At 37.2% G+C, this 19,097-nt stretch overlaps 4 protein-coding genes across 4 annotated transcripts; 3 read left to right on the forward strand and 1 right to left on the reverse strand.

Annotated features, from left to right (window-relative positions):
* The first annotated feature begins 205 nt into the window (after positions 1-205).
* Positions 206-1,973, forward strand: LOC121767757 (GDSL esterase/lipase At2g23540-like). Its single transcript, XM_042164082.1, has 5 exons — positions 206-462; positions 565-695; positions 801-1,049; positions 1,158-1,413; positions 1,594-1,973. The coding sequence occupies exons 1-5, from the start codon at positions 222-224 to the stop codon at positions 1,815-1,817; spliced, it is 1,101 nt and encodes a 366-aa protein (XP_042020016.1). The 5' UTR covers positions 206-221; the 3' UTR covers positions 1,818-1,973.
* Positions 1,974-6,925: 4,952 nt separating this feature from the next.
* On the forward strand, positions 6,926-7,804 carry LOC121767663 (dof zinc finger protein DOF3.4-like). The gene has a single exon (XM_042163994.1). It carries the CDS (start codon positions 7,061-7,063, stop codon positions 7,673-7,675), a length of 615 nt encoding a protein of 204 aa, XP_042019928.1. The 5' UTR covers positions 6,926-7,060; the 3' UTR covers positions 7,676-7,804.
* A 773-nt stretch (positions 7,805-8,577) lies between these two features.
* LOC121766365 (THUMP domain-containing protein 1 homolog) lies at positions 8,578-11,586 on the reverse strand. The gene is made up of 7 exons (XM_042162642.1): positions 11,429-11,586; positions 11,235-11,351; positions 10,122-10,625; positions 9,690-9,829; positions 9,474-9,594; positions 9,129-9,269; positions 8,578-8,802 (listed from the first exon to the last, which is right to left on the reverse strand). Exons 1-7 carry the CDS (start codon positions 11,486-11,488, stop codon positions 8,713-8,715), a joined length of 1,173 nt encoding a protein of 390 aa, XP_042018576.1. The 5' UTR covers positions 11,489-11,586; the 3' UTR covers positions 8,578-8,712.
* A 311-nt stretch (positions 11,587-11,897) lies between these two features.
* On the forward strand, positions 11,898-15,501 carry LOC121769076 (nuclear pore complex protein NUP58-like). Its single transcript, XM_042165754.1, has 6 exons — positions 11,898-12,412; positions 12,526-12,640; positions 13,233-13,706; positions 14,093-14,591; positions 15,043-15,083; positions 15,293-15,501. Exons 1-6 carry the CDS (start codon positions 12,147-12,149, stop codon positions 15,326-15,328), a joined length of 1,431 nt encoding a protein of 476 aa, XP_042021688.1. The 5' UTR covers positions 11,898-12,146; the 3' UTR covers positions 15,329-15,501.
* The last annotated feature ends 3,596 nt before the right edge of the window (positions 15,502-19,097 follow it).

A 19,097-nucleotide genomic window follows, 5' to 3' on the forward strand; every position in this document is an offset into this window, starting at 1 on the left:
GTTAATTTTAGGCAAGAAACTTTCGTTTTCACTTTGCTCACATCAAAAGAAAGCACTTGGACAAGATATACATTATCGATTACCTAATATTAGAAAACCAATTATTTTCAATGGTCACACCAAAATACAACTCCTAGAATTTTGTAACACGTATATATGTGTATGTGGGTGTGCAATTGCAGTAATATCAGCAATCAATCATGGCTTTGAACTTGATTCACATGGTGGCCATGGTTCTCTCAGTGATTATAAGTTTAGGCTCTTTTGGGATTTCCCAGACTGAAGATTTGACAAAAGGGGCTTCATTCATCTTCGGAGATTCGTTGGTAGATGCCGGCAACAATAATTATTTACCGACGTTGTCGAGGGCCAACATTGCTCCCAATGGTATTGATTTCAAAGCTTCCGGTGGCACTCCCACCGGCCGCTACACCAATGGAAGAACCATTGGAGATATTGTTGGTACGTGACATAACATTTCCCTATATATTATTTTTATAATTTTTGTTTATAGCAATGAAAGGCCATGAATTGTTTATATGTACTATAAATTTGGTGTGGTAGGGGAGGAATTAGGGCAGCAACACTATGCCTTGCCTTTTCTTGCTCCAAACACTACCGGAAGAGCCATCCTGCACGGTGTCAATTATGCATCGGGAGGCGGCGGAATCATGAATGCCACCGGAAGAATTTTTGTAAGTAGGCGGCACATATTTCATTTCATCAGTACATGATACTAGTATATAGTCGTTACTATTTTCAATACTTTGAATTACTGGGAACATCATTGTGGTTTATAGGTAAATAGGCTTTCAATGGACATTCAAGTTGATTACTTCAACATAACCAGGAAACAAATTGATAAATTATTGGGTGCAGCAAATGCAAAAGAATACGTCACAAAAAGATCAATTTTCTCCATCACAATAGGCTCCAATGATTTTTTGAACAATTATCTCCTACCTGTGATTTCAATGGGTGCAAGAATCACACAAAGCCCAAATGGCTTCGTCGATGATCTCATCAATCACCTACGAGGCCAACTTACGGTATGAGCTACCTATATGATAGATATATTCTCTTCGTTCTAACCTACTTACGCATTAAAACATGTGTCATCCACATATAAAACTATTTTATTTTGGATTGTAATGCAGAGACTTTACAAGCTAGATGCAAGGAAATTTGTGGTGGGAAATGTTGGACCAATTGGATGCATACCCTACCAAAAGACTATTAATCAACTTCATGAAACTGAATGTGTTTCACTACCAAACAAGCTTGCACTTCAATACAATGCCAGATTGAAAGATCTTCTGCAAGAACTCAACGAAAACCTCAAAGATGCCACAGTTGTCCACGCCGATGTCTATGCACTTGTCATGGAACTCGTTTCAAATTACGACAAATACGGTAATACTATACATCAATTTCACGCCATTAACGTAAGACTGATAAGAAATACTTTATTAGAGACAGTTTGGTAGGATAGATAACTCATCTATCTTGAAATTATATGAATTAAAATGCGTGTTTTTATTATTTTTTAGAGAATATGAAAATTGAGAGAGACTACATACACGTTTTGTGCAGGATTTACAACTTCAAGCAAAGCTTGCTGTGGGAATGGTGGGCAATTTGCTGGCATTGTACCGTGTGGGCCGACATCGAGCATGTGTTCGGACCGGAGTAAGCATGTTTTCTGGGATCCTTACCACCCGAGTGAGGCTGCTAACGTTATAATCGCTAAACAGTTGGTGAATGGTGGTGAAAAATACATGACTCCAATGAATCTCAGACAGCTTCGAGATCTTTGAACAATATATGTGTACTTTTGATCGTAAGAATATTTAGATTCTATGTGACCTATGTATCTATTGGTTTAATATGAAAGATTAAGTTCACACTAAAGTCAAGAATTCTAATAGAAAAGACGATACCGTGATGGATCGGTTTCGATTAAAGAATTAGAATTCGGGTGTATTGATAACCCTCCTCTTTTACCTATAATTATAATAATAATATACATGCATATGTATATATATCAAGGGATGTCAATCGGGCTGGCCCGTCGGGTTTCAGGCCAACCCTACTCGGGTTGCGGGTCAATCGGGTGCGGGCTAATCGGGTTGTGATTTATTTCGGGTTATAAAAGCTCAGCCCTAACCCTAAAAGCTCGGGTTTCGGGCTAGCCCAGCGGGTTAATCGGGTTGGTACCGATAATATTAACATGCGATCAATCTAATAAATAATGATTAAAATTACTAATATTCATACAATGTAAAATATTTAATTATGATATATTTGAGATATATGCTTAAACTCAATCATAAACATGATCAAATACTAATATTTGAGATATTTCGTAGAATTTTAATGCATGTTTTAGAAATTTAAATATTTTTTTGTGAATTTGAAGTTTTAATTTATTTATCAATTATTATATTAATAAAAATTCGATATATAATTTGTATATTTAATGTAAAATTGAAAGTTATTTTTTTAGTTAATATTAATCAATGAAATGTCGAATTATGAGTAAAAAAATAGAATAATAGAAATTTTATCGGGTTTTCGGGCCAGCCCATCGGGTTTTCGGGTCTGGCCCTAATGGGTTGCGGGTTAATCGGGTGCGGGCTAATCGGGTTTTGATTTTATCGGGCTAGAAATTTCCAACCCTAACCCTATAAATTTGGCGGGCTATTCGGGCCAGCCCACGGGTTACGGGCTACATTGACATCCCTATATAAATGTGCGCAAGATTCATAATGTATATGAAGGGCTGTTTGTACATATATGTGCATGCATATATATACATATAATAATATGCATGTGCTGTGAGTATTTTTAGTATATGTATTTACATAATTAATATGTAAGTGCCGTAAGAGGTTATAAGGGAAAGGTAGTTAATAGTTAGTTATATTATTCATCTATTGATTCCTATGTAATATGAATAGATGTGTCTGTTGCGAAGAGTCACGTTAATTCTATATAAACGTGAATATGGTAATGCAAAAAGACAGACAATATGCATACTTATATTACATATGTCCTTACGGCAAATATGTAAATATACACTCACGGCATTTGGGCTTGTATACATAGATATACACATTAAAGATCTTGATTCTTTATCCATTAAAAGAGTCAATTAAAGCGTTGAGGTTAAAGAGGGGATAACATCAATTGAAGAATCCTGTTGAAGAGAAGATAAACATCAAATGGTGGATTTCAACATCTACATCAAATGACCAAAGCATGGATGGAGGTTGGTGATTTTATCCCCACTTATATTATAAATGTTATGGTTGAATTAATTCAAATCTAGAATCAGATTTCATTATCGAAATCTTCATGTCCAAATCTTCATGTGTAGTATTATTATTATGCATTGTGTGACTTGTGTCAACAACCACCATTCGAATACAAAACTTGTTAGTATGTGAAGATTATATGATTGTTGAACAATGAGTTGAAACTTTCGGAAATTCTCATCTCATTTATTATCACATGAGTTATGAGTACAAGGCTGCACTTGAGTCCAGCCCAGTGTAAGTACAAAATCTTTTCTTATACCAATGTACAGTACTTACTAAGTTAAACCCAAAAGAATGGATTTTTTCAATAAAGTTGTTGTTCATGTGAAGAGAAGAAATCAGACTAAAGATATAAATATTAACGAAATTATTGATGAATTTTATGTACATTTATATGGAGATGGACATTAAAATATTAGTACGTATAAAATTGAATGCATTGGTCAAAATTTAATTTTCAGTTATACGATACTAGATTGTGGTCATCCAACTACAGATATCCATATTTCTATTGAGAAAAACTATGAATCTATGTTTTATACCATAGTAACTACTCCCTCCGTCCGCGAATAGGAGTCCCGGTTCATAATTACCATAAATGGTAAAAAGGCTCCACATTCCACCAACTCATTTCACTCAAATATCATTTAAAACTAATATATACAAGTGAGACTCATATTTCACTAACTTTTTTTCACCCACTTTTTTAAACATTTCTTAAAACCCTTGCCGGGTAGAAATGAGACTCCTATTCGCAGACGGAGTGAGTATTATCTAAACTAACTAGTTATATGCATGATCACTAATTTGTATTCAGGGTAATGTTGTCAGATTCTCTGCCTCGTATTTTTTATTTTTTATTTTGTCATGGTGCTCCATTAACAATTCCACGATTAAATAGTAGACGTACTCCATAACAATTATTATAAATTTAAAATTTTATTATTTTATAATATTAATATATCATGATTATTATTTATAACAAAAATTAGAATTCGTCAAGACAGAGGGAATATGGCATTTTGTATGATAGTTATCCTTCGTAATACTATTACCTTCGTCCCACTTTAAATAGAGCGTTTCATATTTGCCATGTGATATTATGCAGATATTGCTTAGCTATCTGCCTGCCCAGTTCCATGGGTAGTGCCCCTTATTTTGCAATGTATACATCATTAATACGTGTCTGTCCTGTAAATTGTAATTAAGTTTTTTCATTACATTATGCATCACTACATCAGTTACATTTATCTTACTATTTTGCTGTCATCATTCCACTACATTATGATCCTTAATTTTTTCCATAATAGCAAATGAGCGCATCTGCACATATATAACATATTCTAATAGATTGGAGTTGTCTTGTCAACCTACCTAACTGATTTAATTTCACAATTTAATCTGTATGAGCTAGTTTATACTATTGTAAAAGAAGAATAAGTTTGAATATGACTTTAATTTTAAATTTCCGAAACATTCCATTGTAAATAAAATTTTGGCATTATTATGGGAACAAAAAAACGATACATATATAGTGCAGGCTGATAAATGTAGGAATAGAGGAGATTATATTCTCCGAAAAGACAAGAAGACAAAAAGATAGGCAATCTGAAAGCACAGGCGTGGGGCCCAACCCCTAACACTGTAGAGAGAGATAGTGTGTGAAAAGGACTAGATAGAAGGAGTGCGCGCGCAGTCAGTGGTCAAATTAGCAAACAGCTTCACCATCTCATCTGCCACTTACAAACAGTACAATCACGGCGTGCTACTCATCAACCACCCTATTCCCCGACCAACCCCAATCAACTAGCTTAATTTGTTTTATTCGGAATATTACAAAATCTTACTTGAAATTTAGATTAACCTAGCCACTGTAACAAACTAATTGAGGGGTGGGGAATAGGGGGATTACGGTGAGGTGGAGAGTAGGGGATTGTAATGTGGGAGACATCGGAACGAGAAATCCGGCAAGTAATTGGAGTACGGAGCATAAGATGGAATTGTAGAGAGAGAAACGAGAGAGAGAGAGAGAGAGAGAGAGAGAGAGAGAGAGAGAGAGAAAAGGACGGGTCCGGAGGTGGAGGGAAGCAATCCAATAATTGTTCACCCACGCTAGTCCGACAATCATGATATTGTCTGTCCGAATTCAACTCCTTCCCATCACTCAATCTTTTTCCTCTTCCTACACGCTCACTGTCTCTCTCTCTCCTCTCAATTTCGGTCTTTACCAACTAATCTAGTTTGTTTCTACATTTGTTGCATTGCATACTTTTACTTTATACTAAAATTCAAAATTAATCCATAAATTAGGAGTATGAAATAGTAGTAGTGTTTGATAGAATCTTGGAAGGACAAAAATGACGACGCAAAAGTCCAAAACAAATCCCACTGTGTCTGGATAAGTATGGCCAAGAATTTGAGATAATACTACTTGTAACATTAAAATCATATAGCACGATTTTCAGTTAGTGATGAACTTGGTACATTATTATTTCTAATTGTTGCCCACTATGTATACTAGTGCATCATAATTCCCTCATTGTATTATACATTGCATATGATGACTATAGTCATTACTACACATGCACATGCACATGCTTTTTTACATTAATTACCACTAAAATGATGGTGCAAACCATCCTACCCCACCAACATCATAAATCATAATCATCGATGATGTCTTCTTGATATGATTTCTGCAATGTTACACCAATTACAATTTGAAGGTGACATTTCCTTATTAATTCACATTTTTACTGCAATGACCTTTAGTTAAATCATGCAACCCCCTGATCCCCCAATAAAACAAACATAATAGTCATACTACAAAATGACTTAATTTGGTTTAAGTAGTAGTACATGGCTTTTATAACCCAAAAGTTGAAAAACATCAGATTTGTAAGAAATATTAATTATATTAAACTTACAACATTTTATCAAACAATGGATCACATATTACAAATATAATTTTATATATGAAAGACTTAATATAAGTCAAACTATACAAATAACAGAAATCTTAGTTTCAAAATCAACACATGTAACCGTGCATTTAGTAGCATGGGTTTAATGTTGTACTAATATGAATATTGGTCTCTATGATTATAAACTCGGATTCAATTCTGGTATATTATATTATGATTTTTAAAAAAATAGTCTAAAGTATAATAAAATTATCTTTCTGTGTGTTATTTTCCACAACAGTCCTCATGTTAGTTGTCATATATATCCATTAGGTGAATGTGATTTACTTTATCCTATTTGACACGGTCTTTAAAGTGATCTAAAATATCACAAATGTTTCATGCTTCTCACATTTTTCAGTGAAAATATCTTATTCGGTCTTATTAGAAATAACACATCAAATGTAAAATTTATGAAGTTTTAAATAATTTTAAAAGTTCACGGAAATTTTAGAATTGGGCCAAATTCGTAATTTTAATGACAACATCCCATACAATAATAAGGCAAGCAACAAAAAGAAATTTTGAAAAGAAAAGCATTGATATGTGAAAGTAGCCGTACCAATAATAGGAAGAAATGTTGGGAATTCATGCATATAAAGAACCACCCCCCCCCCCCCCCCCCCAACATGGAAGCCGATCCATACAAAGCCGACTTATTCCTAAAACTGATTCCTCTGCAAAATCTGCTCTCCTTCTCTAACCCCTCCACAATATAAATAAACCCTTTAATCCCCAGCATTTGAAGCCACTCCTCTTTCTGCAAACACACAATACATGATGGCTGCTACAGACACGGCTGAGAGAAAGGCAACGCGCTCAGGGCAAGCTCCGCCGCCTGAGCCAGAGCACCTCCCCTGCCCGCGCTGCTCCTCCACCAACACCAAGTTTTGCTACTACAACAACTACAACTTCTCCCAGCCGCGCCACTTCTGCAAGGCCTGCCGCCGCTACTGGACCCACGGCGGCACCCTCCGCGACATCCCCGTCGGTGGCGGCAGCCGCAAGAACGCCAAGCGCTCCCGCTCCGCCTCCGCCGCCGTGGGGTACAATGCCGTCTTCTCTCACCCGCCCCACCACCACGACTTCCGCGCCTTCCCCGCCGCGGGGCCGTTCTCCGTCTCCGGCGATGCTAAAATCTGCGGGAGCTTCACTTCGCTGCTGAACACCCAGGGGGGCGGGTTCTGGGCTCTGGGCGGGTTCGAGGAGGTGGGATTCGGGCTGGGGCGGGCTGTGTGGCCGTTTCCTGGGGTGGTTGAGGGCGGGCCCGCGGGTACTGTGGCGGGGAACACGTGGCAGGTTGAGAGTGGGGAGAGTGGATATAGCAACGGTGACTATTTTGCTTTGCCGGATCTTGCTATTTCCACACCGGGAGGAAGTTTTATGAAATGATGATTTAAATCATTTATTTACTTGTGCTTAGGAAAGTGAGAGGGGAGGAATATCGAAGTTGGTTTGGTGGCAGAGATTGTTTTTGCAGTTTTCATGAATGCCAATTGCCATAGGGGTTTTGGTTGTTTATTTAATTGGCCAATCATCTTGTTCTCATGCCACAGCCACACTCCTAAATCCTAATGAATCTTCACAGTTTTATTTTTTTATTTTCTAATGCAGTTAAAATATGCGAAAAGAAACAAAAAGCTTCTATATCTTCTACTCCTACTATTGTAATAGTGGGTTAAGTACAAAATTTGACTGAATTCAAATTTCTCCCAAATAGAAATTGACCGATCACAGACAGGCAACAATTTAATGTCAGATAACAAGGACTTATACAAGATTACGATGTTCAAAAGTCATATATGTTGACATCAAATGTGTGCTACAAGACTTTGATATTGTACATGTTTTCCTGCAAATTGAACTATGCTATGCAGTATATTATTATTAAGTTCCTTGCATAGACTAAATCTATGTATTGATTAAACTTGTGATGCCGTCTATTGATGGTGCATAAACGAAAGATCTAGTACATGTGTGTAAATTGTAATTACTTTAATTATATGTTTAAAAGTCTTAAAATTATGTTATGTTAGAACTGAACCCCCCTTGTAGTTGTACGTATTTTAAATGGTATGTTTATGTACTCCTAACGTTTTCTGTTGTGGTGTTAAGTAGATTAATTACCTAATTAGTATATTAATAGAGTCTGTTGTTATTATATCCTAGTTAATTACTTTGATTGAGTAATTCTGTTCTCTTAATGGAGTATAAGTTAAGTTGCAATGAAGTAATTCAACATGCAATTTATCAACCAATTTTAGCCCAAATCATTCGTGGTTAAAAACTTAAAATACCAGAACATAAATTCACCAAATCTCTTATCAAATGCACCAAGTAATTCAGTTGAGTTCCTAACGAAAATAGAAGAAGAAAAAGTAAAAGAAACTCTGTAGATCCATGCCTTTCATAACATAAAAATATTAATTTTACTCCTCATTTGAGGGGCTGCTAAGCTGCCTCAAGTTATACTTTGCAAATTCCTTGTACTTCTCCACAACTCCAATCAAGCAAACAGTCTGGAATCACAAAGTATCCATCAATAATTCAATATAAAGAGGAAGATACTCATATTTGAAAGTATTATCAATTTTCAAAGAATAACACCATGTCAATGCAAGTCATAAAGTTAGTCTCTCATCAGGAAAATTTGAATTCAGTATCTACAATTTCAGATAGATGCAAGTCTCATCTTCAAGGCATGCTTATGCATGTATCAATGCTTGCAGCAAGCACAATCAAAGTGTAGGTTTTAAGTCAGTTATGGAGTAGGTGCACTACTAAAATGCCAAAATCTCATGAGAAAATGCAGTCAGATTTTATTAACAAAGCTGAATTTTCTTACCTTGACAATTTGGACCATAATACTTATATCTGGGTTGGCCAGATCCACCTTGTGAATAGATGGAACACATTTGGCAACTGCATCGATAACTTTCGCACGATTGATGCCAGTGTTTGCGCGAGCATCATACAAAACTGAAAACTGAAACAAAATAATCAATCAAGAGTAAGAATCATGTTGTGTTTTTGTATCAATCAGAAAAAATGTCATTTGGAGGAAGTGTCAAAAAGATTAATATCCATATGAAGTTGATTCTATGTATCATGTATGAATCTTCTAATCAATATTTGAAATACTATTTAATGTTCACAAAACAAAACAGTAATTAGAAAGCGAAACATTTACCTTATGCGGTTTCTCAGTTTCTACAGGAAAATACTTTTCGATGACAGGTTTGATGGCTCGTCTGATTTCTTCATCTGAAGGGTAGCATGATACTTCAACTGGAAGCAGCCTTAAAAGAAACCTGTTAAAAAATGCCATGCTCTCAGCTGGGTGATACCAAATGCTGGACGTATTTTGAGAAATTCGGAAAGAACATGTTAATTGTCAGGTATTAACCTCGAGACGTGTTTCTTGGTTACAGCAAGAGAAGTCATCATGCGATGCACGATATCTTTTGTGCTTGGATCTCCTTCTCTCTTACGCATTTGTATGAAGATAACACCATTACAACCAGTGTCAAGTTTACAAAAACGCCTCTGCTTACATAAAGAGATAAATGCATCACCCAAACAGCGGGAGTAATAGACATGAAAACATGTGGAGAAGTGAGAACTGAAAATAAGATTTCAGGTTTGGAAGACGTCATTGCTGATTTACTTTATCAATCAGATGACAACATAAAGAAAAGAAAAACAATGAAACGGAGCATTCCCTGACTTCCTTACTGCATTACTAAATTATCATTCATATTTCAGGGACATAGATAAGTAAGGAATCAGCTGCATTCAGGTGCAAGTTGAATAACAATAAAGTATAATATTGGCTTACCTTGCTCTTATCTCCCAGTTCTGCCAGCTCAGCTTCAATCAACTTATCAACAGATTTAGTCTCAACCTTTTTGGACAAGGTTCCATTGTTTGCAGCATCTGCATCGGTGCATTGCCTCTTAGCCGGAGGCCCCAGAGCCTCAGCTTCTTTGATATCTTGATTCTCAGGTGTCTCGGATTCTTTGATATCTTGTTTCTCAGGTTTCTTTTCCTCTGTAAGTGCTTGATTCTCGAAAGGCACAACATTCTCAGTTTCAAGTCTTAACTCATCATTTCCATTGTCAGTTGAGGCAACAGCCTTTTGGTCTTTGTCCTCCTCTGTCTCTAGATTGTTTATATCCTTTGCATCAACTTTATTGGCATCTTTGTCATCGTCATCATCATCATTGTCGCTGCCAGAAGAATCCGATGCGAATTTTATAATTTTGTTTGAAGGCTTCTTAGGTAATTCTGTGTGCTCAACTCTTAACTCTGCATCATCATCATCCACCAACTCCTCATAGAACTGTTTCAAACAAATATATTAAAACTTTAACTATGGCGTCACTACTTTCATGCTCTAACAAGAAGAAAAAAGAAAAATCAATATACAGTGAGTGCATCATTCATATCCTCCGAGATTGAGAAATGCTTCCTCATCTAAATACGCCATGATATAAGCTAAAAAGCACCTTATCACAACTAAATAGGAAGGCGTGATGACCAAAAACTTGAATGACACTAGGTTTCACAATCAACTTACGAACTCTAATTTTCAAGGGAAAATCAACATAGCAGCTAATTAGGTTTGCTTATGTACAAAGTCATCAATAGAAAATATGCAGCACAAGTACAGAATAATTCGAAAATATTCATAAAACTAACTTTATGATTAAATAGAACAATTCAAAAGATTTAGGTTTCCTAAACTAAATAAAATCATGAACAACGAAACCGCCATGAAAGCAAACGAAAATACGATAAAAATCATATAACACCCTGAAGAAAACAACTTAAACCTAAATCACACAACTCCTACCCGCAAATGAGCAGAAATTAATTAACCTAGTACTCATTCAAAGGCATAATTTTTATTAAAGTAACTACAGTTTGATTGAAAAATATATGAACATACAGATTCAATGACATTGATAGCTTCGTTTGCTGCCTGGTGCTCCCTCCCACCATCGCACGTTATAAAGAATCCCTCAACTCCCGGGCGCAATGGGTAAGAACCCTTTTTCACTGGCTTCTGCAAAAGCAAGCTAAACAATCAGTTGAAATTCTTCGAGATATGTATAATTAAAAGAGAGAAGTGTGGGTGATTACATATTGGGGGAGGTAATTCTTTCTTTTCTTGTTTGGATTGGATTTGTGGTCGGGCGCCATTGAGGAGCGAGCTGCAGCGGTTTGTGACGAGAAAGTTTAAGGTGCCGCCATTTTCTCTGTCGACTTGCTTCATGAATTCCAAGTCGCTGAAAGCCCAATGGGCCTTCAATCCAATTGGATTACATTAATTATTTCCTTTAATGCAATTTATGTCTGTAAATTTTAGTTATTAGGAATTTGTTCCAGATTGGATTTCCTACTACTATATAAGTGAAATTACTTATGTAATCTATATATATATAAAATTTTGCACAATATTTATCAAAATTTGAGTATTTAACGATATTATACTATGATTTTTGTTATTACTTGTAAATTTACAAAATAAAAATTGAATGTTTCTGTTGACAAAGAAAATATTTACATTTAGCGTCCTTCACTTTTTACATTTACGTTTTATGCCCTTCATTTTTATGGTGATGGCGCCTTTTTCCTTGGTTTAGGGTTTTGATTTTGAACGGAGGAGGAAACGGGTTTTACAGTTCAATGCCAAAAAAACTTCAATTCTGCACCCAAACATTGTTCCGGTGCTCTTCACCTCCAACGATTTCACCATTGAAAAGCTTCAGTTTTTGTGAATAATTCCCGGAGATTCCAAGCTTCGGATCGAGAATAGTCCCCTCGAATTCAAGGTTTGAATCGTGAACGGTTCTCGAAAATGGCATTCTCATTCTCCCCTCAGCAGCCTCAGCAATCTCTATTCCAGACTCCTATTCAACAACCCTCGCCGTTCCAACCCCAACAGCAGCAACAACAATCTCCTTTCCAGTTACAATTGTCGCAGCCACAACAGCCGCAGTCTCAGCCACAGCCGCAGCAACAGCCGCAGCTCTATCTCTTCACGAATGACAAAGTTCCCGCTTCTTATGGTACCAAGTGGGCTGATTTACATCCTGATTCGCAGAAAGTCTTGCTTCAAATTGAGTAATTTTCGTTTCTCTTGCGCTATCCTGCTGGGTTTTGTCGTGTTCCCTTCCCCTTTTTTGCTTTAACTTTTTATTGGGGTTGATTAGGAATTGAGTTTTGTGTGGATGTAGGGAGAAGATATTGGAGTACAGAGACGAAAGCCAGAGATTGGACCAATGCAGCAGGCTTTTTGATTCGTCTGTCTCTAACAACGGATTTGAGCTTGATGCCAGCTCTATTGTGCAGGTTCATATAATACTTCCACTTATGTACTCAATCTACGAATTTAGAACTAAATCTATAGCATTATATAGGAATTTCGTGTCAATGATTGGGAGGCAGAGATTTTCAGAGGATATATGGTGCTTTTGACAAAGAACTAAATAACTATCTGACAATGTCTCTGTAATCTGTCTGTTGTATGTCTGCTATTAGGCCTTTGGCTGAGATTCTTCCTCATGATATGTATCTAGTTAGGTGTTCTGCTAAAATTGTAAGACCTCTCTTAATCTTACTCCGGAGACCATCTTTTTAGGCAGTAGTTTTGACTCAGACAACTTGATGAAGTGTGTGGGAATGATCTTACTTCCATGCTTTCTATGTTTTCCTTCAATTCCTGTATGTTCTTTTTATGTAATAATAATATGGCTCCTTGATTTTCAAATATTAATGCAGAAGTCTGATTATTTTCTATGATGAATAACTTCTTATTTTGCCGACTAGATATATAGGAATTTGAACTATTTTTCGAGATGATGATCATTTTTGTGAAATTATTGTGCTGTCAATCTAATTGATTATTAAGCACTTAATGGGTATCTATGCTATACTTTCTCAGGAACTGGGTGGAATTACCATTTCTATGGAGAGGCAGAAGGCGACCCTGCAAGAGCTTATGACTGTTGTGAAAGATATGCTGCGAAATACAGAAGTAGCTGTTCGATCTTTTATGATTTTACGGCCCAGGTTTCTTCACCAAAATAAAAATTCTCCAGCGGGTGCCACTGCACCATCCCAGCCTTCTGGGGCAACTGTCACTCAAACATCAAGTGGTCAGCCTGCGGGAAACTCCATGGCTCCTATTTTTGATTTTTACAGTGGGCTACCAAAGAAGCCGTCACCCTTTTTGCAGCAAACTGTTGCCCGATTTGAGAAATATCTTTCGGAGTGTCGTCAGTGGATTGAAGAATTAGAACAACTGCTACTTTTAGACTCTGGAAAACATTCTTTAAATTCGAGTTCTTCATTATTGCAATCTCTGCCTAAAGTCATGACTAACGTACATGACTTCTTTGTTCATGTTGCAGCAAAGGTAATGAGAAAAGTAGCTCCTTTTGTTTTTGGTGGTATATAAATATCTTGAACCCTTCTCCTTTTTTCACTTACTAATGAACTCTTTGTTAACAAATTTGAACCCTGGTATTTTCAAGTCTATATGTGTCTGTTTTCTCAATCTTATATTATAGCCTTCTTGGATTCGAATTAACAGAATATGAAAGCTTCCATATCTGTTTTAAAACTCTGATGCATTTATTCTGTGCTTTGGTAGTACACTTCAACTCGATCTTGCTCTAAGGGATAGGTTTCAGTGTATTTACTTTTGCTGGATTGCTGTTGTTTTAATTGCAAATGCTTTGTGCTTCTGCTTTGAATTGTACACCTGGTTCCCTTGAATTGATCTCCCTAACGATTGCGTAGGTGGAAAGTATTCATCAGTACATCGAATCTATGAGAACAGCATATCTTGCTGACCAACGCCATCGAGGAGATGAGAATGATCCATTTCTTGAAGCTGATAGGAGGGAAACAGCCAAACAGGAGGCTGCAGCTCGAAGGGTTCATCCCACTATACATTTACCTAATGTTCCTCAACCATCTGGTCAGGCTACAGGACTCCTAGCCTTGTCAGCTCCAACTGGAGCATCAACTTCAACAAACCCGTCAAGCTCTACTACTGCACCAGCATCAAGTGGAACTGGATCTCTATTCTTTCCTACTCCTGCTGCTGCCTCATCAGCACCCTCTTTATTCTCAACCCCTACCAGTTCAGCTTCATTCTCATCTTTGTTAGGAACTGCTGCTTCACAGTCATCACCTTTTAGTTCCTTGTCTGCTTCCTCATCTGCCTTTGGTATTTCCACACCCATTAGTTCAACCCCTGCTGCAGCGCCAGCATTCTCGATGCCTTTTGCTACAGGTCAGTTATCAGTTTCTACTAGGTTTTGAATTCTCTGTAAATGCCAAAATGAACAGGAGAAATAGGAACAGAGAAAAAATGAAGAAGCTGGTGTCCTTTTGTGATTTATTTTGAAATGCTAAAACTAATTCTTTCCAACATGTGTCCATTTGCTGCTACTGTTATTGATGGATTCTATAAAATTGGCCAGCCAGTGCATAATGTGATGTTATTGTCTCCTTAGTATATCTTGAGATACTGCAAATGCTTTTATGAGTTTTTGGACTAAAGTGTAATTATTCCCGAATAGTGTTACTATACTTTTTTAGAGATGGTTCTGAGAAGTTATGTTACAGGACAAAAGTCACTTTGATATCCTGCACGTACAGTGATGCCATACAAGATTAGTTCCTTTTCATTGATTACATGTTATTTGCTCTATCTCACTAAACATCCTTTATTTTGTCAATAGGAGCTGCAACTGGGTCAGGAGCAAGCTTTGGAATGGCATCAGTAAGTAAACTTGCGTTATCCTGGAAATAACTGCCCGTCTCCCTAAATTGTGTACTAGCTTGACTAGATTGTTTACACTGGTTAAGCAAGCTTTAATCATGCCATTTCTGATTGTGATTCAATTTAGAATTAAGTAGTCTTATGCGTTCAAAATTTAGCAGCAACGATCATAGTTTTATTATTTATGTACATCTCCATTTGTCCTGCAGAAGGCGAGAGCGAAAAGTCGCACAGGGCGGCGCTAGTGATGAAGAAGAGACCTCCACTGTTACTATCCATCTTACTTGTTTCGACATAACATGTATCATTCCTTGGGGTTGTAGTTCGACCTCAGAAATTTCATTGTAATTCTGAATCTTATTGCTGGAAGAATTGCAGATATTCTATTAAAATTGCCTTTTGCGTTTCCTGCTTTCCAGTTTTGGGTTTCTCTATTTCTTTCTCAATCATGTTCCATCATGTACTCGTAAAGATCTACTGGATTTATGTGCTAAGCTACGGTAGGCATCATGTTTACAGCAGAATACTCGGCCTCAACTTAACTGCGTTGCAGCTATGATTGCTTGCCTAAAGAGAACACACGAACAATAATCTGAACTCGAATCCAGCTGAAACTGGGATCGTTTCCTTCCACAGCCCAGCTTGTCTCCACAAACTGGTATGCATGAATAGTGCTTAGGCACCGATCTCAGGAGCATCTCCTTAAATACTCCTCCAGAAGAATCTGGATTTGTCCACCCAAGTTACCATGGTTAGTTAGCAGCAGCCAGAAGAGAAAGCAAGATGGCCTGATCCGGCTTCAAGCCACACTTTAGCATCTTGAAACACCACATTCGCCCTCCCTCGGTGACCATATCTTGTAAGCATCGAGCCCCAACACCTTCAATCACACTTGGGCAGGCAAGAAAATGCATCTGTAGCAGAGGCGAGCTCCCCCTTTTTGTCATATATCAACCAGATTGTTGTGAACTCAAAATTCAGCATCATGCTATGTCTTCAACAACAGAGAATGCATCACTTCCCCTTGTATAAAGTCGCCAAGATACTTCTAAGAACGACTGGCCTAATTCTAAACCTTCCTTAAACATCTCATGGAATTGACATAATGCACCCTCGCTCTCACCTGTTTTTTTTTCTTTCAAATATCGCATTTTAAATTAAATAGTATTACTACAAATCTATACTAATCTAAAGGGACAGTTTCTTGAAAAGACCATTTTGCCCTTTTTGGTGTCACTTGCCCCTTGTGATGATGTTGTTAGCTTTGTTGTCATTTTCTGTTAAGAGCTTAAAGTCGACCGTCGGAAACCCCTTTTCAACTTCGGAGTAGGTAATTAAAGGTTCGATTAAGTAGAAAGTGTCGGCCATTTTGGAGAAGGCGAATTTGTCTAGGTTATGGCGGTGGAGCTGAAATAGCTGACCGCTGCCTAGGATATTTGGAGTACGATTTTGGTGATATCGGAGAAGGCGTGTTTCAGTGTTGTGTGGTGGCGTTGGAGGAGGATGTAACCGGCGCCGATAGGGTTTCGGGCGGTGATTTCTGAATAATGAAAATTTTCTTTTATACTTTGTTATATTATAAGTATTGTTTAAAAACCTAAGTTAAGATTCTTTTAGCTTAATGATATAGGATTAAATATAGGGCAACGTCTTGGTCTGCAATTTCTTATTTGGACTGTTTTCTAGTTTACAAATGGACCATTCTTTTAATCTATTTGGACTGTTTTTTATATTTGGGCTATTGTTTTTATTTTATTAGGTCTGCAGTCTGATATCTTATGGCTGTAAAGAACCATTTTTTGAGCCTGTTTTTATATAATGTATTTATATTAGATAATAATAACTTGAGAAAAACAAAATTAAATTTTTAATGGTTATATTCATTTTAATGAAATTGTTGTATGGTAAAATTTAATTATATCTTGAATCAAATTTCGTTCTGTTTGATTTTACTAATTTTTTTTGTCTAGCAAATGTTGGTGTATTCGTTCAAAGTTCAATAGCTACGAGTTATGTTGTTCTTGATCAACCTAATTCATTTATTTTGAATGATAGTATCATTTGTAGTATGTTGTAAATCAAAATGGAGTTATGTATTTTTAAAAAATTAGAAATTTTTAAAATATTGATCATGAATGCTTTTACATATTAATTCGCTTGATAAATTCATTTGACTTCTTATTTTTAATACAATATATTTCTATTTTGTTAATATTTTTTTCTTTTGTAGAATATTGGGAGGTGATGCTTGGTTATTTTGTTCACATTGTGGTGCTTTCTTTTGGATTATTTTTTTTACAAAAAAATCAGTTTTCAGTGCTATATCTAGAGTTACGAGTCGTGGAGGCCTGAAGATTTTAGTTTGTAAATGTGATAATTATAGTATTGTGATTCCATTGTTAATATTGTTTACAAAGAAGTGTTTCAAAACTTATGAACTTTTGATCATTAGTCATACATCTTATCTTTGTCATTTATTTTATTTTTTTGTTACTCTACTTAGATCATAAATTAAAATTATATAAGTTATTAGAGTTAGTTAGTTAGTTAGAGAAGTTAGTTAGTTAGTTAGATGTAAGCCTATATAAGACATAGCTTGGTGTAGTTTGTAATCTAACTCTTTCACAATGTAGTCCATTAATGAAAAATTCTCCCCTTTGTTCTCCCCCTTCTTCGTCGCATTTCATCTGCAATGTTCCTCCATTCTTCTTCATCTCCTTCCATGGAGTTCTATCTTTTCTTCATCCATCTCTTCACATTTCATCTCTGATTTTCACCATGATCGGTTTGATAAAACTTGACATGGTTGTTGGTTTCTCGGATTACAAAGATAACTACCGGGCGTAATACAACCCAAAAGAAAGGAAAGGAAGAACTGAACTTAAAAATACAACGTAAAATCGAAACTACTAAACCAGTGTGATTAGCCGAGTCGAGGAGGCCTCTTCCCGCAAGACGAGATACGCCCCGGTAGTGCTCTTCGGTTTGGCGTGTCGTCCCCAAAGGTAAAACGGCTACGTCTCTATTGATGCAGCACCGCAATCAACAGAGCTCCGGCGAACTGGATGGAGGAGAGGGCAGAGCTTCGACAGAAAAAACTATGCAGGGAGAGGGAGAGAGCTTATGATGCAGAATGCTTTTTGAATTGTGTAGTGATGCATGGAATGGCTGGCCTATTTATAGGCTCAGTCCACTGCAGGGGGTCAACAGCCATGATGGCTGTCATCATGGCAATTCGTAACCGACGTCGGTTACAGACGTGTGGCAGGAGTGTGCCATCCGTGTGTGGAGCGTGTGGATTTCTCACGTGGCAACCGTGACTGTGCCTCGCTTGACGACGTGTCAAGCCACTTGGATTGCTGACTCGGCGGTGGTCCAAAAAGAATAGTTTGGGCCAAGCACCAAGCCCAAAGACCACCCAAAGACCAATTGCCAAGATCCAAGATCCAAGTCCAAGTCCAAGTCCAAGATCGAGATCGAGATCGAGATCGAGATCGGGATCGGGATCGGGATCGGGCTCGGGCCCGGGCCCGAGGCCCGAGGCCCGCGGCCCGCGCCCGCGACCACGAGCACGAGCACGAGCACGTGCACGGGCACGGGCTCGGGCTCGGGCGGGCGGGCGGCGGCGGCGCGCGCGTGTGCGCGCGTGTGGGCTCTTTCACCCATCTTGGTCCACTATAATTATTAAGTAACATAAAGTCACTTAATTTATACACATTAAAGATGTGTTAATCCTCCAATGTGGGATAATTAACACTAGTTAATTATTCCCTAAGCTCCATCTCCAAGCTTTAATTAAAAGCTAATTATGCCCAACTTTAATCCACTATTTCTCACTCACCGGAAATCGGATTTGAGAAAGTGAATATACTACATTTACCTACGTAAAATGTAGATCGACGCTATGTCATTTAATTTCACAAAATTAAATGTCTCGTCACATTTATTATTTGGTCAAAATCCATTGACCGGGCATATTTAATCCATGATTTTTTACAATCCCCCACATGAGTG

Source organism: Salvia splendens, chromosome 15 (assembly GCF_004379255.2).
Source record: "Salvia splendens isolate huo1 chromosome 15, SspV2, whole genome shotgun sequence".
NCBI classification, from domain to species: domain Eukaryota; kingdom Viridiplantae; phylum Streptophyta; class Magnoliopsida; order Lamiales; family Lamiaceae; genus Salvia; species Salvia splendens.